We start from the raw sequence: 24,259 nt of genomic DNA, 5'->3' as shown, positions 1-24,259 counted from the left end.
GTAGGAAGTAAATTCCATGATCTTTAAGGTCTCCTGGTTCTTAACAAAATTCAAGGAGGGTGGAAGTCACACACTTGAGTTTCCTCCCCTACACCCACCCCAAAGCCAGCCATTGTTTCTCATCATACAAGTACAGGTGCGTGCGGCCACAGAAGACCTTCACATGTTCTCAGAGCTCTTTCTGCTCTGCTTTTTCACTGTGGGCGCCCCACCGGAGCTCCTTTCACGGGGGGCATGCTGCAGGGCCGTGGCTCCGAGGACCGGGCAGCGCTCTGTGAGGGCCACTTCCAGTCCAGCCGCAGGCAGGGCCACTGTGCAGCTGTTCTGTAAGACTCAGATTTAATTGTCCTGTGCTTCTAAGACTTTAAGATAGTCGGGGGAACATTAGCTCACTGAGAATAATTGAAAACACCTTTTGGGAAAGTGCAGCTGGGAATGCAAGCATGCGATTCTGTCATGCTGAGCGTGCTTTTCCAGGGAAAAGGTTATTTCTCTACCTATTCTGTTTCTCTGTTTCTCTAATGTTTTCTAATAAATTTAGAGAAACTTCCATCTCGGATTTTCTGAGTCACAGACTTCGAGAGTAAGGCAGGCCCTAGAGATAGGTGACTTGCCCAGGGCCTCTGGGACGGTCGGTTGTAAAGCTGTTCTGGGACCTCCGACCGGCCCTCCCCCTGGGTTACCGGTCTCAGCCTTTCCAGAGCCACGGCAGACTGTTTGGGGGTTACAGTCATGTTCCCTCTAGCATTTCCCATTGCCTTCCCTGCCTCACTCTGAGCATGAGTTTTGTCAGCATGAACAACGAGATCTACATGATTAGCCTGTCTGAATGCTGAGAAGAACTTCTCTAAAGGAACCACAGAAGTTGTCTCACTGCACTCTCTGAGCAGAGAGGGCTCCCTGCCGCTGTACCGGTGTGATGGATCAGTCTTACCCCAGGTGTCCCCAACCCTCCCCAGGCTGGCCTACTTCATCCCATCCCACATAGTCTAAAGTATATCTTAAAACTTGAACTTAGTGTAGAGGTTAAACATTTGCAAAGAGACTGGGGCTTACAAATAATTTTAACCCATGGTCATTTGGAAAATGCCATTCTTGGTACCTTGTCTTTAAGGGGTGTGTGTTTGTCTGTATATGTGTATGTGTGTGTGTCCACTTCCCTTAAAACAAAATGCTTTCATGAATGTTTGTGGAATTTGATTAGAAAGACCTAGTGTTTTGTAAGGGAAGAAGCAAAGTGTGAAAAATGTTAACAAGAAAAGAGCATCCAGTTTTAAAGATACTTAGCATGTATGGGTTCTTCCATATCCCCAAGTAATAAGCATCGCAAGTTATTCCGTCACTAGAAGTATAAACATGTTTTAACGTAAGTGCCTGGCATGTTTGAAAAACACATGGGCCCCTCAATTTTCCAAATACTTCTTGTATTTGAGCCCAGTTGAGTATCCCAAATTCCTGTTTCCGTCATCTCAGGAAGAGACGAGTAATTTTGGAAAACTAACAATTTTCTACCAGTATCATTAGGTACGAGTTAAACTTCTCTTTATGGACATTCTCCAACATTTCCTTAAGAAAGAGTCTTTTTTCAGTATCTTCTATCATGAATCAGAGGTAGACAGTTCTGATTCCGTGTCAGGCCTGAGTAAATATAATTGAAACCCTGAAGATAGTATGTCTTGTGGTTAAGAGCTCAGGTTCTGAGCCAGATTCTACCAGTTAGAATCTTAACTCTGACCTTTAAAAGCTGTGTGTTCTAGGGCAAGTTGCTCAACCTCTCTGGGCTTCATTTACGCTAGTTCTGTAAAATGGGTATGGGGATATTAATATCTTATCTATTTATATTTATATCTACCTCATAGAGTGTTATGAGGAGAAGTCTTGAAAAATGTACTCCCAAAATAAATTTTAAGACCCGTATACATCCTCACACATTTTCAAGTTGAGATCTAAAACTTTTCATCATAGGTTTCAAAGCGTATTTTTGGTAAGAGGTAAACAGGCTTCCCAGGTGGTGTCAGTGGTAAAGAACCCACCTGCCAATGCAGATGGACAGTTAACAGACCTGGGTTCAATCCCTGGGTTGGGAAGATCCCGTGGAGGTGGGCACGGCAACCCACTCCAGTATTCTTGCCTGGAGAATCCCATGGACAGAGGAGCCTGGGGGGCTACAGTCCACGGAGTCCTTAAGAGTTGGACACGACTGAAAACAACCTAGCACACGCACAGGCATAAAGGAGTATAACATGAACTAAGATGAGATTTGATAAGGCTGAAATAGTTAACATGATTTGAAAAATCATTTGACCTACTTTGCTGAGTAACTCAGAGAAAACTGGAAAGAAATGAAAAAAGGTATTCATATTTTTTAAATCTGTATTTGAGTAATTTTTCATTCTCAGAAATGATACACACAACATGTAAAAAAAATCTGCATCTTTTACATATTCTACTCTGGTCATTGTTAAGAATTCAGAACACCTCAATATTGACCAAGTCTCACACTCAATAAAAATGAGTATGAGATAGAAGACAGGACGCTTGCTAATCACAGCATGTTTGGATTCCAGAGAGTTTGTGCACTCCAAAGACAGTGCAGTCCAAGGCAGTAATTATAATACTTGTCTTGGATGAAGCATTTGCCGTTTAATAAAGAGAAAGGGCTGATATGAATGCAAGGTGAATTCTCAAGCAGTTAAAAAATAAAGCACAAATGAAAGTTAAGGTCTGGAGACTTATTTCTTTAAAATACCCTTGCCTTTGCATATCTAGTACCTCGGTAGGAAGACCACAAGTTGGTTAAATGAATCAGTAAACGTTAAGCTCTTAGAACATTTCCTGCTATCTAATAAGCCCTGAGCAAAGAGTAAGTTATTGTAACTATTATTATTGTTAGGTTCCCCCTCCAGAAAGAATTATACCTACTTACTTTGAGTTTCTACCTTGTCCTCAAGCCTTACCTGTCTGCATTCAGCATCTTTTAGAATTAAGCCACTATCAGAAAAATCTGTTACCTCTGTTAGGATCACAGTTTCATTCTTCTCCTGAGACAAACTCACTCCAAGTATAACTACTGAAACTTTCTGGTCAAATTCCATTTAGTTTGGCTGTTCCTAAGTGTTTTATTCTCCTAGATACACATAATTTTCTTGATGTATGGATCCAGCCTAATGCTAAAAGTACCATAAATTGGGAATCTGTGCAATTTCGTAAGTACCTTAATAGATTAGATATTACTGGATAACTGAAAAAAATAGAATACTGAATTGAAAATATTGAAATATGAAATTTAAAAAAGAAAGCTTGGCTCATTTTAAACGAGACCCTTTAAAATCTCAAAGTCAAGGCAGAAACCCCTGGTCTAACATATTACCAAGTATTCCAAGTTGGACAGCTTAAGACATAAGAACTTAGTTCTTTTCTTACAACCAATGTCTTCCTTTTTAATTAATTAAAAACACTAAACAATTAATGTTCATTGTAGAAAAAGTCAGATAATGCAAAAGAAGAAAATAAGAGTCACTGGTTCACCACTACCTAAGGGTAAAGATTCTGATACATAGCTTCTCATTCTTTTTCTTATTTAAAAAAAAAATGAAATATATACTTTGATATTTTTAGTTAACTTTCTCACTCTGAGATCATTACAGATTCACATGCTGTTGTAAGAGTGACGTGGAGAGACCCCAGGTGTCCTTTACCCATTTCGCTCAGTGGTAGTATCTTGCAAAGCTGCTGTATAGCGTCACAACCGGGATGTTAACATCGATGCCGCCAGCATACAGAACATGACCTTTTATAGTTACAATCATTCCCCTGCCACCTCCACTTCTGAAATCCTAGCACCCAGTATTCTGTTCTCTATTTCAGTAATTTTATTATTTCAAGAATGTTGTGTAAATGGAATCATGTAGTATATAACCTTTTGAGATTAATTTTTTTTCATCCAGTGTAACCTTCTGGAGATTTATCTAGGTTGCTGTGTGTCTTGATGGTTTGTTCCTTCTATTTGCCAAGTAATATTCTATAGCATGGTTATAAACCACACTGCTGCTACTGCTAAGTCGCTTCAGTCATATCTGACTCTGTGCAACCCCACAGACGGCAATCCACCAGGCTCCTCTGTCCCTGGGATTCTCCAAGAAAGAGTGCTGGAGTGGGTTGCCATTTCCTTCTCCAATGCATGAAAGTAAAACGTGAAAGTGAAGTCGCTCAGTCGTGTCCGACTCTTAGCGAGCCCATGGACTGTATGTAGCCTACCAGGCTCCTCAGTCCATGAGATTTTCCAGACAAAAGTACTGGAGTGGATTGCAATTTCCTTCTCCAATATACCATACTACTCACCTTCAAAGAACATTTGCATTATTTCTAATTTGGGACTGTTAACAAATGAAGCTGCCATAAACATTGTGTATAACCTGTGGTGTGAACCTAAGCTTTCATTTCTCTGGGATAAATGCCCAGAAATGCAATTGCTGAGCCGTGTTTTAGTTTTAAGAAACCCAAACTGTTTTCCAGAGTGGTTATACCAATTTACATTCACACCAGCAGTGGGAAGTAATCTAATTTCTCTGAATCCTCACCAGCATTTATTGTTACTATTTTTTTTAATTTTAGCCATTCTGAGAGGCATGTAGTGATACATCATTTTGGTTTTAATTTGCATTTCCCTAATGGTTAACGATGTAGACTATCTTTTCATATGCCTATTTGCCATCTGAATATCCACAATGATGAAATGGTCTGTTCCTGTCTTTTGCCTATTTTCTAATTGGATTGTATGGTTTTTTACTGTTAAATTTTGAGGCTTTTTATATTCTAGACAGTAGTCCTTTGTTATATGTGTGGTTTGCTTTTTTTTTTTTCCCCTTCAATCTCAAGATTCTTTTCATACTCTAAAAGGAGTTTTTCACAGAGCAGAAGCTTTTTCATTTTTATTAAACCTGATGTCTCTATGTTTGCTTCTATGCACTGTGCTTTTGGTGTCAAATGTAGGAGCTCTTTGCCTAGTCCAACCCCAAAGATTTTCACTTACTGTTTTTTCTAAGAGTTTTACAGATATATGTTTTATGCTTAAGTCTGTGATCCATTTTGAGTTAAGTTTTTGTGTAAGGCAGTAGACTTAGGTTGAGTTTCATTTTTTTTCCTCTGAATGTCCAATTGCTTCAGAACTGTTTGTTGAAAAGGCATATCTTTTTGTTGTTGTTGAATTCCTTCTTCGCCTGTGTTGACAATCAGTCAGTCATATTTGCATGAGAATATTTCTGGGTCCTCTGTTCTGTTCCATTGATCTGTGTGTCTGTCCCTCCCTCAATATGCACAGTCTTGATTATTGCAGCTATATAAATCTTGAAATTAAGTACACTGATAGCTCCCGATTTTCTTCTTATTCAACAGTATCTTAGCTTCCTGATTTCTTTACCTCCCACGTAAATTTTAGAATTATCTTGTCTGTATCGACAGAAAAAATAAAATGTGTTGAAATCTTGGTTGGAATTGCATTAAACCTGTATATCAATTGGGGGCAAATCAAAATATTTGCAGAACTTCCCCTGTGACTCAGCAGTAAAGAATCCGCCTGCAATACCGGAGATGCCAGTTGGATCCCTGGATGGGGAAGATCCCCTGGAGTAGGAAATAGCAACCCACTCCAGTATTCTTGCCTAGAAAATCCCATGCACAGAGGAGCCTGGTGGGCTGCGGTCCATGCGATCACAAAGGAGTCGGCTGAGCACTTAAACAATAAAATATTTGCTGTATTGAGTATCCCAATCTATGAACATAGTATGTATCTCTGTTTATGTAGATCTTCGACGTCTTTCATCAGCATTTTGTAGTTTTCAGGGAACAAGTACTTTACAGACTTTGTTTACGTCTAGGTGTCTAGCACAGTACCTTCCTAAGGGATGTTGAATTTCACAAAAATCATTGCCATATACAGGAGTGGAATCTTACCATGAAAAGAACCCATTAGCTATAATCCCCCCCCCCTTTTTTTTTAAATGGCTTCCTTAAACTAGGAAAATGCTTTAAAGATAGCAAATGGCCCAGATAAGAAAGACTTTTCATTCACTGCCTGAAACTAGATACTTTGTAATTTGGGATTGTAAATCAAATTCCAGTTAAGAACTTATTGGATTCAGCTGTGTGTGTGGGACGTGGTGCAGAGTGGTTCAGGAAGCTGTTTTTGCTTTGCCAATTGCAGAACTCATCTTTATATATTAAAAGAGAGTTTTCATATTTCTGCCAATGATCATTTTTCATTGGTAACCAGAGGAGTTTTGAGTTGTCTTTTTGTGGGCTTTATCGGGGAGCTTAAATCCAGGATTGAATTAATCAGAGAACGCAAGATTGGGTTTCTGCATTTTCCAGTTTTGAAATCTACATAATGTTAGTAATAGACTGAACATTTATCATGTTAGTGTTCACAGTGGGGCAATGAAATATAACATTACATAATTCTTTAAAGAAGATCCTGAGAGTTTAATGTACAGTCTGATGGCAGGAGACCCTTGGGAACACAAAGAGACATATTCCTCTTAGAACTGTTTGTATGTACCTAAAATGAACAAGCGATCGTGTTTCCAATTTTCCTCTTAAGTTTTCAAAGGATATAAGTACACAGGAATAAGGAAGGCAGGGAAGAACAGGACTGTTTTCATTGCTAGGTTGGCAAGAAAAGCCCCAGCTGGCATCTATGGGCTATATATAATAAATAGGTATTTGTTGTGGTCTAACCAGGTAACCTTGAGTAAGTCATTAGTTTTTCTGAGCCTCATTTCCATATTTATACAGGGGAATTGTGATCATGTCTCTGCCTTCCTAAAATCATGATCAAATAAGATAATGGACAGAGAAGCATATTGTAAGCTCTAAAAAAACTATACCGATGTACCATGTTATTCATTCCATAAATATTTATTAAACACCTACTGTGTGCAGACACTTACTGGGTAACAGTTCACCAAGGAGAGACACACGGGAGCCACAGTGAAACATCACAGGTGTGCAAAGGTAGAACATTCCAGGGGTAGCAGTGGAACTGAATTACTGAGGTGCACCGTGCCTTTGGAGGTGAGAAACACTGAAGACACATGATTGTAAAGATCATCTATGTTCAAGTTGAAACTACCCTCAACGTGGAGGGAATTAAGAGGAAAAAAAGCTTGATCCAGTTGCCAGTCCTTATTAAATAGGTGGAATGATGAAGAAAAATCAGTCGATGGCAGAACTGGGAATTGGACAAGCGTGCATGGGCAGAAGACATGAACCTCAAGGGAAGCGGGTGGCCGATGATGTGAAGATGGCAAGGAATGGCGAGGAAGCATCACTGTGAAGCCTGGAGAATGGTACTGCCCCAGGCTTAGTGTTTGGGCTATGGGAGCATGACCAGTCTTCTCTTGAGGGGCTGGAAGAGTATAAGTCCTGGCGGAAGAGCTGGACAGCAAGTGGAACAGGAGGACGGAAGACGAGTATGTTAGAAGGGTAAGCATGTGGCCTGCATGTGCATACCCAGTCACTTCAATCGTGTCCAACTCTTTGTGACCCCACGGACTGTAGCCCGCCAGGCTGCTCTGTCCATGGGATTCTCCAGGCAGGAATACTGGAGTGGGTTGCCATGCCCTTCTTCAGGGGCTCTTCCTGACCCAGGAGTCAAACCCTAATCTCCTGTGTCGCCTGCGTTGCAGGCAGATTCTTTACCCACTGAGCCACCTGGGCAGCCCTTGAGCTGTAGGGCTTCCGGTAGTAGCAATAACTGCTGTTTATTGAGCACCTAGGACGTACCAGGAGCTGTGTTTGGCTGTTTTGTACAGTTAGCCTTCACAGGATGCTACAAGCTAGTTCCTGTCCTCTGGATTTTACAAACGAGGGCATAAGGTCCAAAGAGGTCACATGTATCATTTAAGGTCACACGGCAAGTCCACATTAGAATCTCCGTACCCAGATCTCCCTGACTGCAAAGCTGAGCTTTTGTACCATTTCACGTGTCTTCAGAGAGGTTCAGAGAGCACCATGGGAGGAATTCGGAGGGAAATCAGAGAAGGGAAGACCCCAAGGGAGGAAGCAGAGTCACATGGGAATGAAGATACAATAGAGGACTATCGCCTAGAGATGCTTGCATTTTTGCTGGTGGCTGAGAATGACAGGGCTGTGAAGATGAGAGCCACTGAGACCTCTGGCAGAGATGAGACCTGGTGAGGCTAGTGACCTGCCTTGCTGCAGGTCCCGGGGGAGCACGACTGTCAAGGTATTCTAATGTCTTTTGAAGAAAATTCTCCCAGGCAGATAGTGACAAAGGTCAACCTCTCCTGGCTCTTTCACTCCCGGAGGGGTGGTCAAAGAGGCTTAGCTTCCTAAGTGTTCGTGATCAGTCTTGCAGCCCAGACAATGGAGGGCAGAGAAGAACGTGTGAGATGACCTCTCACTTGCATGCAGGGTGGGAGCCCATCCGATATTGAGGTGCCTTGGCCACTTTGTGCTTGGGGACCTCTGGAGCTGTGTGAGGCAAGCTGGAATTTTCATTAGACTATGGTGAAAAGCAGACACATGTGTCAGCCTCTCCCAGGCGGCAGTTAGTAGTTACTGTCCAAGACAGCTTTTTAACAGAGGCGGGGGAAGAAAGTATTCTTTTCCTTCCTCAGCATCCTGGCACAGCTAATGTCCTACTTTCCTTTACTAGAGGACAGTTAATGCTGCAGCTAAAACAGCAATCCCACGTATAGTATTATACATTGACATTTATGGGTACAGGCCAGGACCAGAGACTTTGCTGGAATCAGGTTTTGATATCTGAGGGGAGTGGTAGCAGTCAGCTCTGCAGCCAGGTAAGAGTGGCCTCAGGTGAGAGAGATCAGGTTAGAAGACCCAAAGAAGAGCAAAGGGGACAAGTAAGGAACTGAAGAAGAGTTATGAGTCTCACAACCTTGCTTTCAGTTAAGGTCTTCCTGCTGGAATTCTTGATGGAAGTAAAAATAAACATGCCCTTCACAGTAACACATGTCCCATCTGATCCCGTTCATCCCAGGAGGGGTTGGGGCAGTGAGAACATGAAGACGTGCCCTCAGAAAGGGGATAACAAGGAAACAGAAGGGGAAACAGCCTTAAAAGCCTGTGCTTGGCATGGGCCGCTTGCAGAAGAAGCTGGATCCTTGTTGTAAACGTGATCCCTGCTTCTTCACAGGCGGAAGGTTCTCTTTTCCCTTGAATCATGCTGGCACTTTATCTCCAGCTCTGTTGTGACATGTTTCACCTTCCACACTCTTTTGAAGTTTTTGTTTTTTTTGCTTCTACTGACCTGGTGATTCTTCAGAGGCAGCGATAGTACGCTTTCCATTTTGTACCATCTGCAGCACTTTGCATTCAGTAGCTCTTCGGTGTTTGACTGAAAGAACGAACCCAAGGACACTGTGATTCCTCTAAATTTCTTTACTGAGCTCTTTACTTGGCCACCAAAGATGACACTTGACAAATCCAGCTTTCTCCTTTTTCTAGGATCAGGGACTAAAGTAGATAAAAAGTGTGCTATAATGCTTTGAGTGTACAGGAGAGATCCTTTCTGTTTAGGGAATGTTGCTAAGCCCTCTCATCAAAAATAGCCTTTCCATCTACGTCCAAGCTCCGTCAGGGCAGAACAGATTGGCAAGGGTGGTTTCAAAGGAAAAAGCAGTGTAATGCCTTCTGCTCTCAGCAGCACAGGTGCCAGGGGAGAAGGAAAATGCGTGTGATCGCAGCTCGGGATGCTAAGTGCTGTAAAAATGAGCCAACCGACCAGCCAAGCAGTGTGCAGAGATCTACGTGCGTCTGAAATACCTTCCCCAAGCTCTGTATAGATCCAAGGCTCAGAGTCTTCCGAAAGCAGCTGATGACTAGAGGTCTCACTGTATAAGCAGGGTGAGCGGCCCTTTAAGAGGGACCCACTTAGCCCAGGGAGATGGCAGACGCTCAGAATGGCAAGAGGAGAGGGAACGGAGGGAGCCAGCCAGGAGGACACAGGTGGAGACCCAAGTCCTAGGCAGAAGAGCTCCTTCCTGAGGGCTACTGTTGCTCCTTCAGGAACTGCTGCACAGACATTGACAGGAAACCAAATCAGCCACAGGACAGCCGTTTTAATGTTTGCAGAATCTACTCTGAGCATGAGTCCCTCTGTGAAACTAAAGAGCTAGAGTCTTTAGGGGTTTTTTCCCCCTCAAATATTGAATTTGGCCTTTCTTGGAAAGTTGAAGCATCGATTGGGCAAGTAACCACAGTCATCCTGAATGTCCAGCGGAAAGGAGGGATGGACAGTGAAGGACTGAAGTTGGGATGGGGAAATGCACGTTGCCTGCAGCATGCATTGTACAAGAAGCTCCAAGATGGTCATACCCAGTGGTTGCTCGGGTTTGGGTGGCCTGGCTTTGGGGTAAGCATGTTTGTCCAAATAAGAGATTGCTGCACTAAGATGGATCTGTCTCATCTACCCTAAAGAAAAGAATCTTTGTACCCTGTGTGTTTAAGGCATTATCAGTGATCTTTATATAAAGATCAATGTCTATTAATAAAAGCCATGAGCAGGACCCTGCCAAGATTTCCATCAATGCACCGGTTTTCAGTTAGTAGAGGTGTCCATTTGTACCTCTTATTTGCTTATAGGTACAGAGGCCAAATCACCAAGTTGGGGCTCCTCGTGATCCTCCGCAAGGAGCTGGCCTCTCACTTGCCCGAGATGGAGATAACTGCTGTGTATGTGTCTAGGTAGGAGGGGGCAGGCTCCAGGGAAGGTAGCCTCTCTGCCCACCCCTCCCCACCAGTCCTGCCGAGGGGCAGGACGGGGGCCGCGTAGAAGCTTGCTCAGGCTCCTCCTGAGCGGTGGGACTATCAGGGGCTCCTACTCTGCGTGGCCACACAAAGCCTGTTAACTATATTGGCTGTCTTTGTTTATTTGGGAACTCCGAACTTCTTTTTTTCTTTCTTTTTTTTTTAACAAGAAATTTGAACCACATTTTGTTTGAGATATTCCAGAAAGATGTAGCAATGTGGTTACCATTTTATAAACTTTTAAACAAAACTATTAGCGGTTCACAGCTTTGTTTAAAGAACAATGGCTTTGGAGCACAGGCCAATCTTCTCAGGACCCAGAGGACAGTGACCAAAGCAAAGAAGAATCCAGTTCAGAGCTGGCTGGCTGAGACCTGCTCTGGCAAAAGCCGGGAATCCAAATGTTAGCACTGAGGGCCTCTTCCCTTTGGGCTGGGATGGCAGTGAGTTTGGCCCTGTTGCTTAGCTGATTGACACCAGTGCCCTCAGCTTGTTAACTCTCCTCAAGTGGAAGAGAAATTCAGGAAAAGTGGGGATGAAAACAATCACTTCGGGTATTTTTCCCTTACCTCGAGACCGAGCCACCGATTTTAGCATAACTAGTTCACTGCCCGACCACTGGCTTCCTCGTTCTTGTATGCTTTCAGCTTCTGTCATCACTTCTTTCTGTAACAGCCAGAATCTCCGCTATGCTTTCATTCTAATATTTCTATTAAAATAATCTCCCTTTATCTAACTTTTTCCTCAGGAGATAATTTACATTTATAGGAAATCTCATTTATGAGTTTTTTTTCCTGCTGTTGTTGACTGTAGCTGTTACTCTTTTTAGCCTCTTCTTGGAGTACCCTCAAGAACATTTAACAGGAAGTATTATTTAGGTCTCTTAAACATTCCTCTAAAAGTATACAGATATTTATGCCTATATCAACTTTTCTAGACATTTTACAAAGCTGATTTAGTAGATGATGTATTCTTCTGCCAAAGATTAAAATTGAAATAGGCCATGACTGGAGCTGACCAACAATGCAGATTTGGGGTTGGCAACATTCAGGTTCCAAGTTCATAAGACACATAGGAATTACAGGAATTTAGTTTGGTAGAATCCTTTTTCACATGTGTCTTTGAAAACTCAGTTTACCCTCCAGAAAGACATTTCTTTTGAATCAATTGCAGTCCCTATTTAACAACGTCACAGCTTACACATTAAGACTCTTAATTAAAATATTAAATTCTGGGGCAAAGAGAATTCCAAGAAGAGTCCATAATCGTTGGAAAGGGTAGTTAAAGAGCTGTACGATTAGCCATTTTTAACTTCAAATATAGCATTTCTCATGGATCCTTCAGGCAGTACTGACAAGGTGTTTCCTGGAGACTAATGACACTGTGAGTTAATGGGCTGAGGGAAGGTCACTAAGCCTTACACAAAGGTAGCTTGGAAAGTGGGAATGAAAAACAACTGCTGGGTCAAGATGATACAGTCCCAGGAGATGTTTCAGAAGATGTTACCTTTGCAGAAGCCCATACTTAACTACTGTTCTTATCCCGCTTCTCCACAAACAAAATCTTTTTTATTAGCTGGCTTCCTCTTCACACTCTTTCTCAACTGAAACTCATCTTGGAAGTCCTTTGTTTTCACATAGCTTCTCACCATCAGACTCATTGATTGGTGTGAACATAGTTGTGCTTGGGAGTCTAGAAATCCAAGCAATCAGAATATATTTCCTAAAGTTTCAGTTAAATAACCTATCTGTGCATTCAAGGCATAAGATATGCAGGAAATATGAAGTTGCTGTCAGTTCAGTTCAGTCCAGTCACTCAGTCACTCAGTCATGTCCAACTCTTTGTGACCCCATGGGCTTCAGCACACCAGCCTTCCCTGTCCATCACCAATTCCTGGAGCCTTCTCGAACTCATGTCCATCATGTTGGTGATGCCATCCGACCACCTCATCTTCTGTCGTTCTCTTCTCCTCATGCCTTCAGTCTTTCCTAACATTAGGGTCTTTTCAAATGAGTCGGTTCTTCACATCAGGTGGTCAAAGTGTTGGAGTTTCAGCTTCAGCATCAGTCCTTTCAATGAATGTTCAGGACTGATTTCTTTTAGGATGGACTGGTTGGATCTCCTTGCAGTCCAAGGGACTCTCAAGAGTCTTCTCCAACACCACAGTTCAAAAGCATCAATTCTTTGGCGCTCAGCTTTCTTTATAGTCCAACTCTCACATCCATACATGACTACTGGAAAAACCATAGCTTTGACTAGACGGACCTTCGTTGATAAAGTAAGGTCTCTGCTTTTTAACCTGCTGTCTAGGTTGGTCATAGCTTTTCTTCCAAGGACTGAGCATCTTTTTATTTCATGGCTGCAGTCACTGTCAGTGGTAGGCTGGGGCTAATGGAACAATCAGACCTAGACACCACCTCAGTAAATCTGAAGAGGTTGATCATCATAGGACACAGAAACAAGTCGGTCTGGCCAGGATGCTGTGACAGGCAGGGTACCTGCTTCCAGACTGCAGAATGCCACCAGAGCTGTGCCCTTGCAGATAATGCCAGACTTGCTGGAAGCTCATTTCTCCTCCAGGCCAGTGTAGACTAAATCCATTCTGCATGCCTGCTAATCTGGATCTGTTCTAACTGTGCTCCCATGTGGACAGATTCATTAATTTCAAGATTAAGCAGGGTTCAGTGTGACTTCTAGGACTGTGGTGGAAATAGTGAGAAAGAATGGCAGGAAATCTAGAGCTACCTGGTGAAGGATTCTTCCAGGAAGCCCTACTTTGGCTTTTTACCCAGAAAAGAGTTAAAAGCTAGAGAATGATCACTGAGTTGTGGGTTTTGTTGTTGTTGTTTTTTAAGTTCTGCCTTCATGCACAGGCATCATCTTCTGTAACTGTGTGTCCTTGTGAGAGCGGCTTCCCCCGTGACTCAGTGGTAAAGAATCCACCTGCAGTACAGGAGATGCAGGAGACGCAGGTTCAATTCCTGGGCTGGGAAGATCCTCCTGTTAGAAGGGCATGGCAACCCACTCCAGTATTCTTGCCTGGACAATCCCATGGACAGAGGAGCTTGGCGGGCTACAGTCCATAGGGTTGCAAAGAGTTGGACACGACTGAAATGACTTAGCACGCAGGCACGTCCTTGTGAGAGTTCTCAGTTCAGAAGTTCGTACCCTTGCTTGTGCTAGGGCGTGTTGCTCACCTTTCTGCTGGGAATGCTCGCTTCCTTTGGAATCCTTTAGATAAGTTCAGCACCATCTGATTCACTCAAGTGGTGTCTGGCTGTTCTGTAATCCCGGGTTGATACTCTGATCCCCATAGTATGTTTTCACATGTTTGGAAATTTTAAAATGCCAGAGGTTACTTTACTGTTTAAAAAAAAAAACTGCTGAAATTTAATAAGATAACACAAGTATACTAAAGGAAACTCTAAGGAAAATGTTTTTTGGTCACTAGGGCAATGGGTTGAAATGCAAGAACCCCACTAAGATGGTGGCTGGCGTTTTGCCACTGACTGTATCTGATCTAACCCTGAAAGTATTAAGTTCTTACGAATTTTGTGACAGAGTCAAGAGAAGTAAATCTGTAGCTCCCAGTTAAGACTGAACTACTGTTTTAGTGCTGCAAGTGCAGGTGGAAATCTTTATATTCTTCCATCCTGTTTTAAAAAAAAAAATCCTTGTTTATACACAGATTAGTTCCACTAGACCTAGCTGAACTTTTGGAGTTCTTTTTTCAACTGAAATTTCCTTGTACAAATGAACTATCCAGATGTGGATGGGAACATAATAATAGAATTACGTGCTGAAATAACTGAGATTATTTAGGTCATGATTGCAGTTTTATGATGCCATCTGGGGAAATTACTAAGTGCATGTGAATTTGAGGTAAATTGAAGTTTTTCTCCCTTCAGTAGGCATTATGGCCTCTTTTGGCACTTTTTTGGTATTGGAATTTGCTGCTTACTTTGCTTACTTTAAAAGTGATGGATCTGCAACTCTGTCACAATTTGAACTAGAGTTTTCCTTTCACACAAATTGCAGGTATTTAATGTGTCAGGACAGTCAGTCTGAAACCTGACCTAACCACTTAACAGTAAAATAGTAAAACTTGCTATTCTGTGTGTACAAATGCTGTCTTTCCAAATTAGGAAAGAAGATATAGAACCCTGTAGAATGCCTTTGTTTTAACAGGAGGAATTTAATGCTCTACCATTAACATTCTCCCAAGGTAATGTTACATAAATAATTACTGCCACACCGGAAGAGTCATTTCCCATTCTTGGAATAATTTGCACACATTTAGGAATTTCATTGTCTCCTCAAAATCCTCTGGGCTGTGGGCCCATAAATTATCACATTTTTGATGGAACTTCCATTACACGATCTAACTTTTATGGAAGGAGAGAGCAAGAGAATTGCAAAAAAGTAGTGACTTGCATATGGTTAGAGAATCTCAAGGAAAGGAAAAGAATATTCCTGCTTATTTAACATAGGTCAAGGAAATTTGTGGTTTACTTTCAATAATCAACTTTCTGGAAATTTTTTTATGCCCAAACCACAAAATTAGGCATTTTAAATTCATACCTGTCTGTGGGCATGTAGTATCTAAAGCAGTGGTTCTTAGGGTCCCTAAGAAAATACATTATTCAAATACCAGTTCCCTTGGTTTCTAGATGACACTTCTAGCCCAAGACTTCTTAATTTGTTTCAAGGGGCCCAAATTTTGTCTTTGTGTATCCGGGATCTTGTAATGTTTACCAGCTTTTCAGGAAGACATTACATGCCACATTTTCAAGACTGAATTTTGTTAGACCCAATCTATAAGACTGGGAATTTTCTATATTATTAATAATGATATTAATGCTGCTGCTACTAAGGCACTTTAGTCGTGTCCAACTCTGTGCATCCCCATAGATGGCAGCCCACCAGGCTTCTCCGTCCCTGGGATTCTCTAGGCAAGAATACTGGAGTGGGTTGCCATTTCCTTCTCCAATGCATGCATGCATGCTAAATCGCTTCAGTTGTGTCCGACTCTATGTGACCCTATGGACAGCAGCCCACCAGGCTCCACCATCCATAGGATTCTCCAGGCAAGAATACTGGAATGGGCTGCCATAAGTATATCCTGATTATTGAGCACTTATTATTTGTCACTAACTATAGTTAACACTTTATATATTTCTCATTTATTGTTCCCCAAAAGACAAATACAGTTATTATCTTCATTTTATGAGGAAACTTAAAGCTTTGAGAAGCTAAGTAACTTTTTGGAGATTAAAGCCCATGATGTCATCTGGAAAAAATCCATGCTCTTAGGCATTAGGCATTATGCTAAGGAGTACATCCATTTGCTGGTTTTGTAATAACTGGCTTTTGTTTGATATTGGTATATTCAGTTCAGATAGCCCTTACTCTGTTCCTACTCTGGTCTAGAAGTTTGGCGGACTTGTACACTTTATGCACTGTTTCCCCTTGAATTTGTGTGAACATGTTTATGTTACCCTTGTAAAATTTTAAACAAAAACTATAACTGTGGAATGCCTGTATAATCTTGGAGTCTTGGTTGTTTTTGGTGGGAAGCTGAGCCAATTCGCTGGGAAACTTGAACTTCCCAAGCTTCAAGATGGCACTTTATTATTATGTCTTCTGATCTCTTCTTGTGTTAGGAAGGATGAGATTCCATAAGCAGGTGAATCTTATGACCAAACCTCTCCCCACATCTTCCTAAACAAGGAGTCTGCCATGTATACGGTGCCCCAAACAGAATTAGGACACCTGGTTTCTATACCCCAATCCTTTACAGCAGTAAGGCACTATAATTTGATCATTTCAGTTGTGTGTTCTCCATTCAGGGTGACCCACTGCCCCAGTTTTCCCAGGACAATCCTGATTTTAGCGGTGAAAGTCCTGAAGCCTAGAAAATTCCTCAGTTCCAAATATAATTTGACCAATGATTGTCCTACCTCCTTTATTTTTCCAGAGCTGTATCCAAGCCCCAGATTCCAGCACTTCTGCTTTGTTGAATCTCCTAAAGAGTACAAATAAATCTTTTAAACTAACAAATTGGGAAACTCTGGCTCAGATTCGTAAGTGTGTAGTGGACCATTAGAGATACAGAACTTGAACAGACCAAGAAAGACCTATATAAATTTTGGAGGAATTTTCAGATACTTAGCTTAAAAGATTTGTAAAAGAAATAATTTTTTTGTTTTATATTGCCTTCACTTTTGTTTCAACTCTGTCTCTTCAGGGAGTAGGCTGAGTCTTAGAGGAAACCTTTCTCTGATTGTCAAAGTTCAAGTGGTAAATCACCGTTTGAGATTGTCAGACCATCATAAATGTCCCTAATATACAAAGATGTCCTTATCAGCAGTATTCCAAGCATAATAAGTAGAATGTAGGGTTAGATTGAGACTTATCAAGTGGTTCAGTGGTAAAGAATCCACCTGCCAATGCAGGAGACGCAAGAGATGCAGATTCTGTCCCTGGGTAGGGAAGATCCCCTGTAGTAGGAATTGGCAACCCACTCCAGTATTCTTGCCTGGAAAGTTCCATGGATAGAGGAACCTGGCAGACCACAGTCTCTGGGGTTGCAAGAGTTGTACATGATTGAGCAACTGAGCACGCTGAGATGAATGGACAGTAGCACAAATAGTTATGTATTGTCTTGACTTTTCAGTTTATTTCAGTTCAGTTGCTCAGTCCTGTCCGACTCTTTGCGACCCCATAGACTGCAGCACGCCAGACCTCCCTGTCCATCACCAACTCCCAGAGTTAAACTCATGTCCATTGAGTTGGTGATGCCATCCAACTATCTCATCCCCTGTCGTCCCCTTTTCCTCCCACCTTCAGTCTTTCCCAGCATCAGGGTCTTTTCCAATGAGTCAGCTCTTTGCATCAGGTGACCAAAGTATTGGAGTTTCAGCTTCAGCATCAGTCCTTCCAATGAATATTCAGGACTGATCTCCTTTAGGATGGACTGGTTGGATCTCCTTGCTGTCCAAGGGACTCTCAAGAGTCTTCTCCAACACCACAGTTCAAAAGCATCAATTCTTCAGCGCTCAGCTTTCTTTATAGTCCAACTCTCACATCCATATGTGACTACTTTAGGCAAATGATTTTATTTATTCTTTCATATTTTTAGCCAAGTTTGACAAACAAGAATTATAATGGAAAATGCTAGTGATTTTTTTTAATTCAAGTTCTAAATACTTTTAGTTTTATTTAAGAAACAAGTCTCCGTCTCAATTACATGATTTTTCTCCCCTAATATGAAGTTATTTTTGCATTGATTGGGGATAAATACAATAATAAGTTTTTAAACTCTGAACTACTAACTGCACCTGCTTGGGATCTAAAACTGAAATGGAAAACACAAGGCTTAACCCCACATGCTCCCTGATCAAGTGCAAAGGTTCTTAAAATAGCTCCGGGTGAAGATGTTTGGAGCAGCTGAAAACCAAGGAGCTGGTGTCCCTAGTCACAACCTGGCAGTTGATACCGCGGCTCAGAGGCAGCTGCCTCTGTCTCTTTCTGTCTCGAGGCCTGGAGCAGCAGCTCCTAGAAGAAGCGCAGAAACAGACTCTACTTTACCCACATTCCTGTCCTCCTTGGACTCTACTTTCCTAGTCAGAGGATTGTCCCTGGGTCCATCACGGGGATCTAGGACATTCTGTCCAAGCCGCGAGAGCAAAGTATTGGGTTGGCCTAGAAATTCGTTTGGGTTTTTCCATAGGATGTTACGAGAAAACCCAAATAAGCTTTCTGGCCAACCCAATAGCTAAACGCCTCCAAACAATTATAATAAACCTGAAATAGGTACACTAAATTTCAGGAAAAAGTGTAAGGAAGAAATAAAGTGCATTTGATTGATCATAGCTAGTAGTAACAGAGAACACTAGCTATGAGTGGTACCCTGCACCCTCTTATCTTCAGTATCCCAGTTACCAGCAGATCAGTTTACTGTCTTGAAATCCATCAGGAAGACCTTCACTCAAGACTACTTTGTTCAGCTCTGCCTATCTTGATAGAGCTCTCAGTTAGCTCATATGTCTCAGTTGATATAGCTGTCAGCTTACCATTTTCCCCCATAATTTTGTCCTGTGATATCTTCACTTACCATTGATAAACTGCTTCTCTCAAGGGCCCACTTATGCATCCCCCAGTAGCAGGATCTGGGCTGGGTGGACAACTGATCTAATCTGATCTGACGGCTTTTTATGTTGCCAGAGTTCTTGGCCCTAACCAGCAGTTTAAAATTCTATTTGCTTTCACATGTAGATGAGTATACTATTATACTATCCTGCTCCCATCGTAAAAAGAAGAAAAAAGCAGTAGCTTATATCTTGTTTAGAAACCACACTAGTTTGAGGGCCAGAGGAAAGGACTGTTGGGTGAGTGTAGAAGGGAAGTGGAGGCAGGAAGACAGTGGGGTTCGGGAAGGCCTGAAACTCTCCCACTGGCAGCTTCCAGTTGGCCCCCGCCGCCTTCAGCCAGTGCTCGGAGCTGTGGGTACTCATGTTGAAAACTCAGAATTTTCCTAGACTTCATTTGAGAAATTATTTAAGGAGATTGCATTAGAGGGAACATTAGCTGGGATGGTTCCTTAAAGGTCTAAAACCTAGTTTTTCCATCAGCTGAACAGGGAATAATACTTGCATTTCCTATCATGCAGGGTCACCTTGGGATCAAGTGAGTGACTGATCCTCGAATTCTGTACACAGTGTAGGACCCCTCCCAGGTATAAAATGACCCTGTGGTTACGAATAGCACCATTATCCAAAGAGTCCTCAGCCACAGTGAGAAGCTCAGTACTGCCCCTCTTTCTGTCGTAGCCCCCGGTGATTGTCTGCCTCTGTCAGACAAGTGAGACAGAAACATCTTGAACTTTCATCAGATTTGAGCCCCAGATAGCCATGCGGCTATCTAATACAAATTTTGCTCTACTGTCCTCCTTAGAGACATCTTGTCTAACCCAATTCTGAAGGTGCAAACGATCAGTATGTCTGATATCTGATATCTTTGTCTGACATCTGTAATTTAGAACAGAAATGTTAACATCCCTCAAAGAAGGCTCAAGTAGTTTCAGTAAAATGTATATTCCAATCTGATTATTTGGTCCCTGGAATTCTCTTCCTATCTTGCAGACACTAAATAAACCTTTGTAAGTAGGAATTTTTTTTTCCTAGTCTTTTAATTAGAAACAAAGGAGAAAATATCATAGTAAGCAACATGAACAGTATTAAGGTTCAAATCACTAATAATTGGCCCCTCTGTAAATATCTCTATACTCAGAGAATATGGAAACCACTCTTCCTCCATTCACTGCTGTATCTCTGGTAACCCAACATGTGGTAGGCACTCTAAGCATTTGTTGAATGAATGAACAAGTGAGCAAGCTTATTAAGCCCTACCATAAGAGTGTTTTACCTAATTATAATGAAACAAACAAAACAAAAAAATTATGTTGTTCTCTGTATGAATGACTATTAAATGCTGGTGGTCACTTAGTTCTGTCCAGAGGCAAATAAAAGCACCATTTTTTTCTTTACAGGTTTTTTAATGTAACATATTGAAGAGGCGAGGCATGTATTTCAGTAGTAATGAAAATTTTCTTTTATGTTAAGACAAGAATAACATGGCCTTTCTTCTGAAGAATACAGGGCCCTTTACTTCTGTTTTTCCCCATCCCTGGAGCTCATCCCCATCACCCCTGAACTCTTGGCACATTGCAGCCTCTATCCCATACAATAGGTAAATGGATCATCATTTTGAAGCTGCAATAAATTATCTGTATCTCCAGTAACAATGTCAGTACCTAAGACCAGTTCTTGGCTAACAAATTTTTTTATTCAACAAACAGTTTAAGTGAAAAAAGAAAACTACATACAAACTTTAACAGAAGCTAAACTCTTTAAAAAAAAATTTTTTTACACTTTTTTGCTTATAATCAATACTTTCTTTGTCCTAGAATTTTACAGAATATTTTTGCATTGGTAATCTTAAGAAGCCAAACTCAACGTTGCTCTGGGAAATTACCTGAAAAACTCTTGTAAGCATAGACTTGTCCTTAATTGCCCAACGTATTTGTTTTAAAGAAGTAGAAATAGCCATGAATATTATTGCTGCCTTTAGAAATTTTCAATAGCAAAGAGCTCTTCAAGTATTTATGCTGATTTTTAATTAAGTATAATATGAGTTTCATAATAGTGTCAACTGATGACTGTAGAGATGTATTTACTTGGAATATTTGTTTTGGGAGGATATAAGATTGATGTATTAGAAAGTATCATCATAGGAAAAGTATTTTTAGTTGAAGCAAGAGGAGCATCGCCACAGGTTGGAAAAGTTTTCACCAGTAGTACACTTCCGCTTGCCCTTCTTTATTACAAGTCTAACGCACACATAGAACATGGTGAATGTAGCCAAGCAGTGTATGCATTGCATTTCTTGCAGTCCTTCGTAAGAGTTGCATAGATACTGAAGAAAGATGTGATCATCAGGTGTAATGAAAAAGAGTGATTGAATGTGTCACAAAAATTTTAGCTGAACACGTATTTCTTGAACTGGATCTGTATTCAAAACTATGCATTCACCCTAAACACTGACTAATATTCCCACTGAGCAAGTACAGTGAGCAGAACTTTCTCTGGTATCGTTTGGCAGCAATCAGGCTTCATTTCCCATTGACACCGAGGTTTGCTGTGCCTTAAATATCCAGTCATGCTTTGGGGTGAGAGGTATCTTCCAAGACCTTCGAAAAAAACCCCACCTCAAGAATCTGCTTCTCTTCTCTGGCCCCTATCCATCAGATCTTCCCCATTCATCAAATCTTTAGCAACCAAAGATATATGAACAAAAGAAAATGAAACGGAATACCTCTAAGTTGCCATTTTAAGATGTTAATTCCTTCTGTCTTTCCATAAAAAGAAAATGCCTCCTAACCAGTCTAGCCTATCCAATACACTTCTCCATTGTTACCACATTTGGGATGATTTTCAAATTATGCATTGATCATTTACATCAGTTTGCAAAATCAAGCTATTACCAAGCAAAAGTCATCTGCCCAAACCATTTAAAAGAATTTTTGACTATTTGTCTTACTCTAAAGAGGATAGCAATTTAAGATTTTATTTTGATCTCCTTTCATATCTCCTGTCAGGATAGTTCCTCTATTTTGCAAGCAGCTCTTCTTCATATATTAAAAAAAAAAAAGTCATCACCCTTCACAAGCCCTTAATCATGCCTGAGATTTACTCTCTTCCCTTGCATAACGCAGTTCCTGGACGTTGCATGTGACAGACAGGTCCCCAAAGCCTCTCAGTGGCCCTGGGGACGCTTACCTTACCGCGCAGGTGCTTCTGCTGCTCACACCTGCTGGTCCTCTCTTCTCATCCCCGCCAAATCCGACAGTGGAATCCAGGGACCAACAGCGTTTTCTTCTTTTCTTTTTGGACAGTCTCTCAGTTTTTGTTTCGTGGGCTTCAAAGTCAAGGAGAACTTGCAACCAGGGTCCCCTGGCAGTTCCGCAGAGGAGAGGCAGTGGGGAGCCCAGCTCTGCCTGGGCCCAAATACTAAATATAACCCTCCTGCCTCTCCAGGCAGTGTCCTTCATACTCAGAAGGCAGGCGACCTGGCTGAATCCCTCACCCCACAGCTTGCCAGCCGCCGCAGAAGAAAGGGTCTAGCTGGACTGAGGTGCAGAATGAGGCGACCCAAGACCCGGGAGCCATCTGCCCAGAGCAGACCAGTAGAGGCAGGTATAGGCTCCGTGGGGGTGCCTGGGTGTGTGTGTGTCTGTGTGTGTGTGTGTCTGCATGCCTATGCCCAGCAGCTGCTCTCCAGATTAGAAGACACCACTCTTTGGCAGGCAACTCTGAAACCACCCTCTTGGGTGATTTCAAATTTATGTGCACATCTTGGCCGAGAGAAGGAACCTCCCAGGCACAACCTGGGCCCCCTTCTGTGCTGCCCCGTCACTGCCCCAGACACACCGGGGAACCACAACAGACAGCGGTGCCAGCATCTGAGGAACAGATGCCCAGATGGACGTGAGACCGCACCTCGTTTTGTACCCTGCAGCCAAGAACTGATGCAAGCCCTGTTTGAGGTTTAAGTAACAAGGGCATGCCCTCTTCTGTGACAGTCACAACCCAAGGCACTGCAGAGGCTCGCTGTTATTAACGCTGTGTTGAACTTCAACTTGAATGCCTGCCTGTTCCATTCAGTGTCATATGAGACATGAGGGCAAAATGTTGAGGAAACCTAAGAGCAGCATTCAAATGTATGATGATATTTATTATGACTAATCAAGGTTTCTGTTTTGTGTTATGCAGATGTTAAGAAAAATCTCATACTTCATTAAAATTTGTTTGTTTTCTCTAAGGGCTATCACTTAATCTGATTGGTAGGGAGGGGCAGGAGGAAGGAGCTTGTTCATTTCTTGAGCAGGTATTTACTTCCTCACCAGTTGGGTATCAGGTCCTCTGCCAGGCAGACTGACCACTAGCCAGGTGCTCCATTCTATGTATTATTTTCCTTAATCAGCATAGCATCCCTTTAAGTTAGTCCTGTGCGTGCACGCTAAGTTGCTTCAGGCACGTCCGACTCTTTGTGACCCTATGGACTGTAGCCCGCCAGGCTCCTCTGTCCAGACAAGAATACTGGAGTGGGTTGCCATGCCCTCCTCCAGGGGATCGTCCAGACACAGAGACCAAACCTGCGTCTCTTATGTCTCCTGTGTTACATAAGGCAGGTTCTTTACCACTAGCGCCATCTGGGACCACCAAGCTGGTCCCGAATTGGTGATCAAATAAGAAAACCAAAGCTCATGATAATTAACTCCTCCACAGTCTCCTGGGTGATAAATGTCAGACTCGGGATTCAAACTTGGATCTGAGTCACACCGAAACTCATGCTCTTTGTTTTTAGCTATTATCACTGAAATAATTTCAGACTTACAGAAAAGACACATGAATAGTAAAGAACTGTATACTCTTCACTCAGGTTCTCCAAATTTTAGCATTTTGCCATGTTTGCTGTCTCTCTCCCTTTTTCCCTCTAATCTCCCTCTTCCCACCTATCCCCTTGTGTTTATATATGTGTGTGTGTATGTTTTTCTGAATCAACTTCTGTGCTTCAGTGTTACTATCCTAAAAGCAAGTACACTTTTCTGCATAACTATAGTATGACTATCAAATTCAGTATATTAATATTGATACCATATTATTTTCTAGTCCATAGTCCCCATTCAGCTTTTTAACAAGTGTCTCAATAGTATCATTTGCAGAGGGAAATTTTATTTTTTCTTTTGTTCCAAGATTATGTGTATCGTTTAGTGGTCATGGCTCTCCCTCAATCTTGAACAGTTTTTCAGTCTTTCTTCGTCCTTGGTGACGTTTTGGTGATGTCTTTGGTGATGTTTTTGAAGAGTTGTCTGAGGAGGCTATACAAATAGCTGAGGAAAGAAGAG

The 24,259-nt window shown here is 41.9% G+C and overlaps 2 protein-coding genes across 5 annotated transcripts in view; one reads left to right on the top strand and one right to left on the bottom strand.

The window, feature by feature from the left end:
* The window catches only part of FILIP1L (filamin A interacting protein 1 like), a 297,980-nt gene extending 275,721 nt beyond the window's left edge, over window positions 1-22,259 (bottom strand). The window contains exon 1 of one of the 2 annotated variants that reach the window (XM_065913766.1): window positions 22,131-22,259. The gene's annotated coding sequence lies outside the window, so the exon portion shown is untranslated. The remainder of the gene's footprint in view (window positions 1-22,130) is intronic. The other variant, XM_065913764.1, reaches the window with a different exon arrangement.
* CMSS1 (cms1 ribosomal small subunit homolog) overlaps window positions 1-24,259 on the top strand; it is a 370,073-nt gene that overhangs the window by 282,413 nt on the left and 63,401 nt on the right. The window contains exon 1 of one of the 3 annotated variants that reach the window (XM_065913768.1): window positions 22,478-22,547. The exons of the other annotated variants lie outside the window; for them this stretch is intronic. Coding sequence (XP_065769840.1) covers window positions 22,493-22,547 — 55 coding nt within the window. The 5' untranslated portion in view covers window positions 22,478-22,492. Of the gene's footprint in view, window positions 1-22,477; window positions 22,548-24,259 lie in introns of those variants that run through there. 3 annotated transcript variants of the gene reach the window in all.

The sequence above is a fragment of the Muntiacus reevesi genome, chromosome 21, assembly GCF_963930625.1.
Source record: "Muntiacus reevesi chromosome 21, mMunRee1.1, whole genome shotgun sequence".
NCBI classification, from domain to species: Eukaryota; Metazoa; Chordata; class Mammalia; order Artiodactyla; family Cervidae; genus Muntiacus; species Muntiacus reevesi.
Note: the sequence above shows the minus strand (reverse complement) of the source record. Positions and strands in the feature narration are given on the sequence as shown.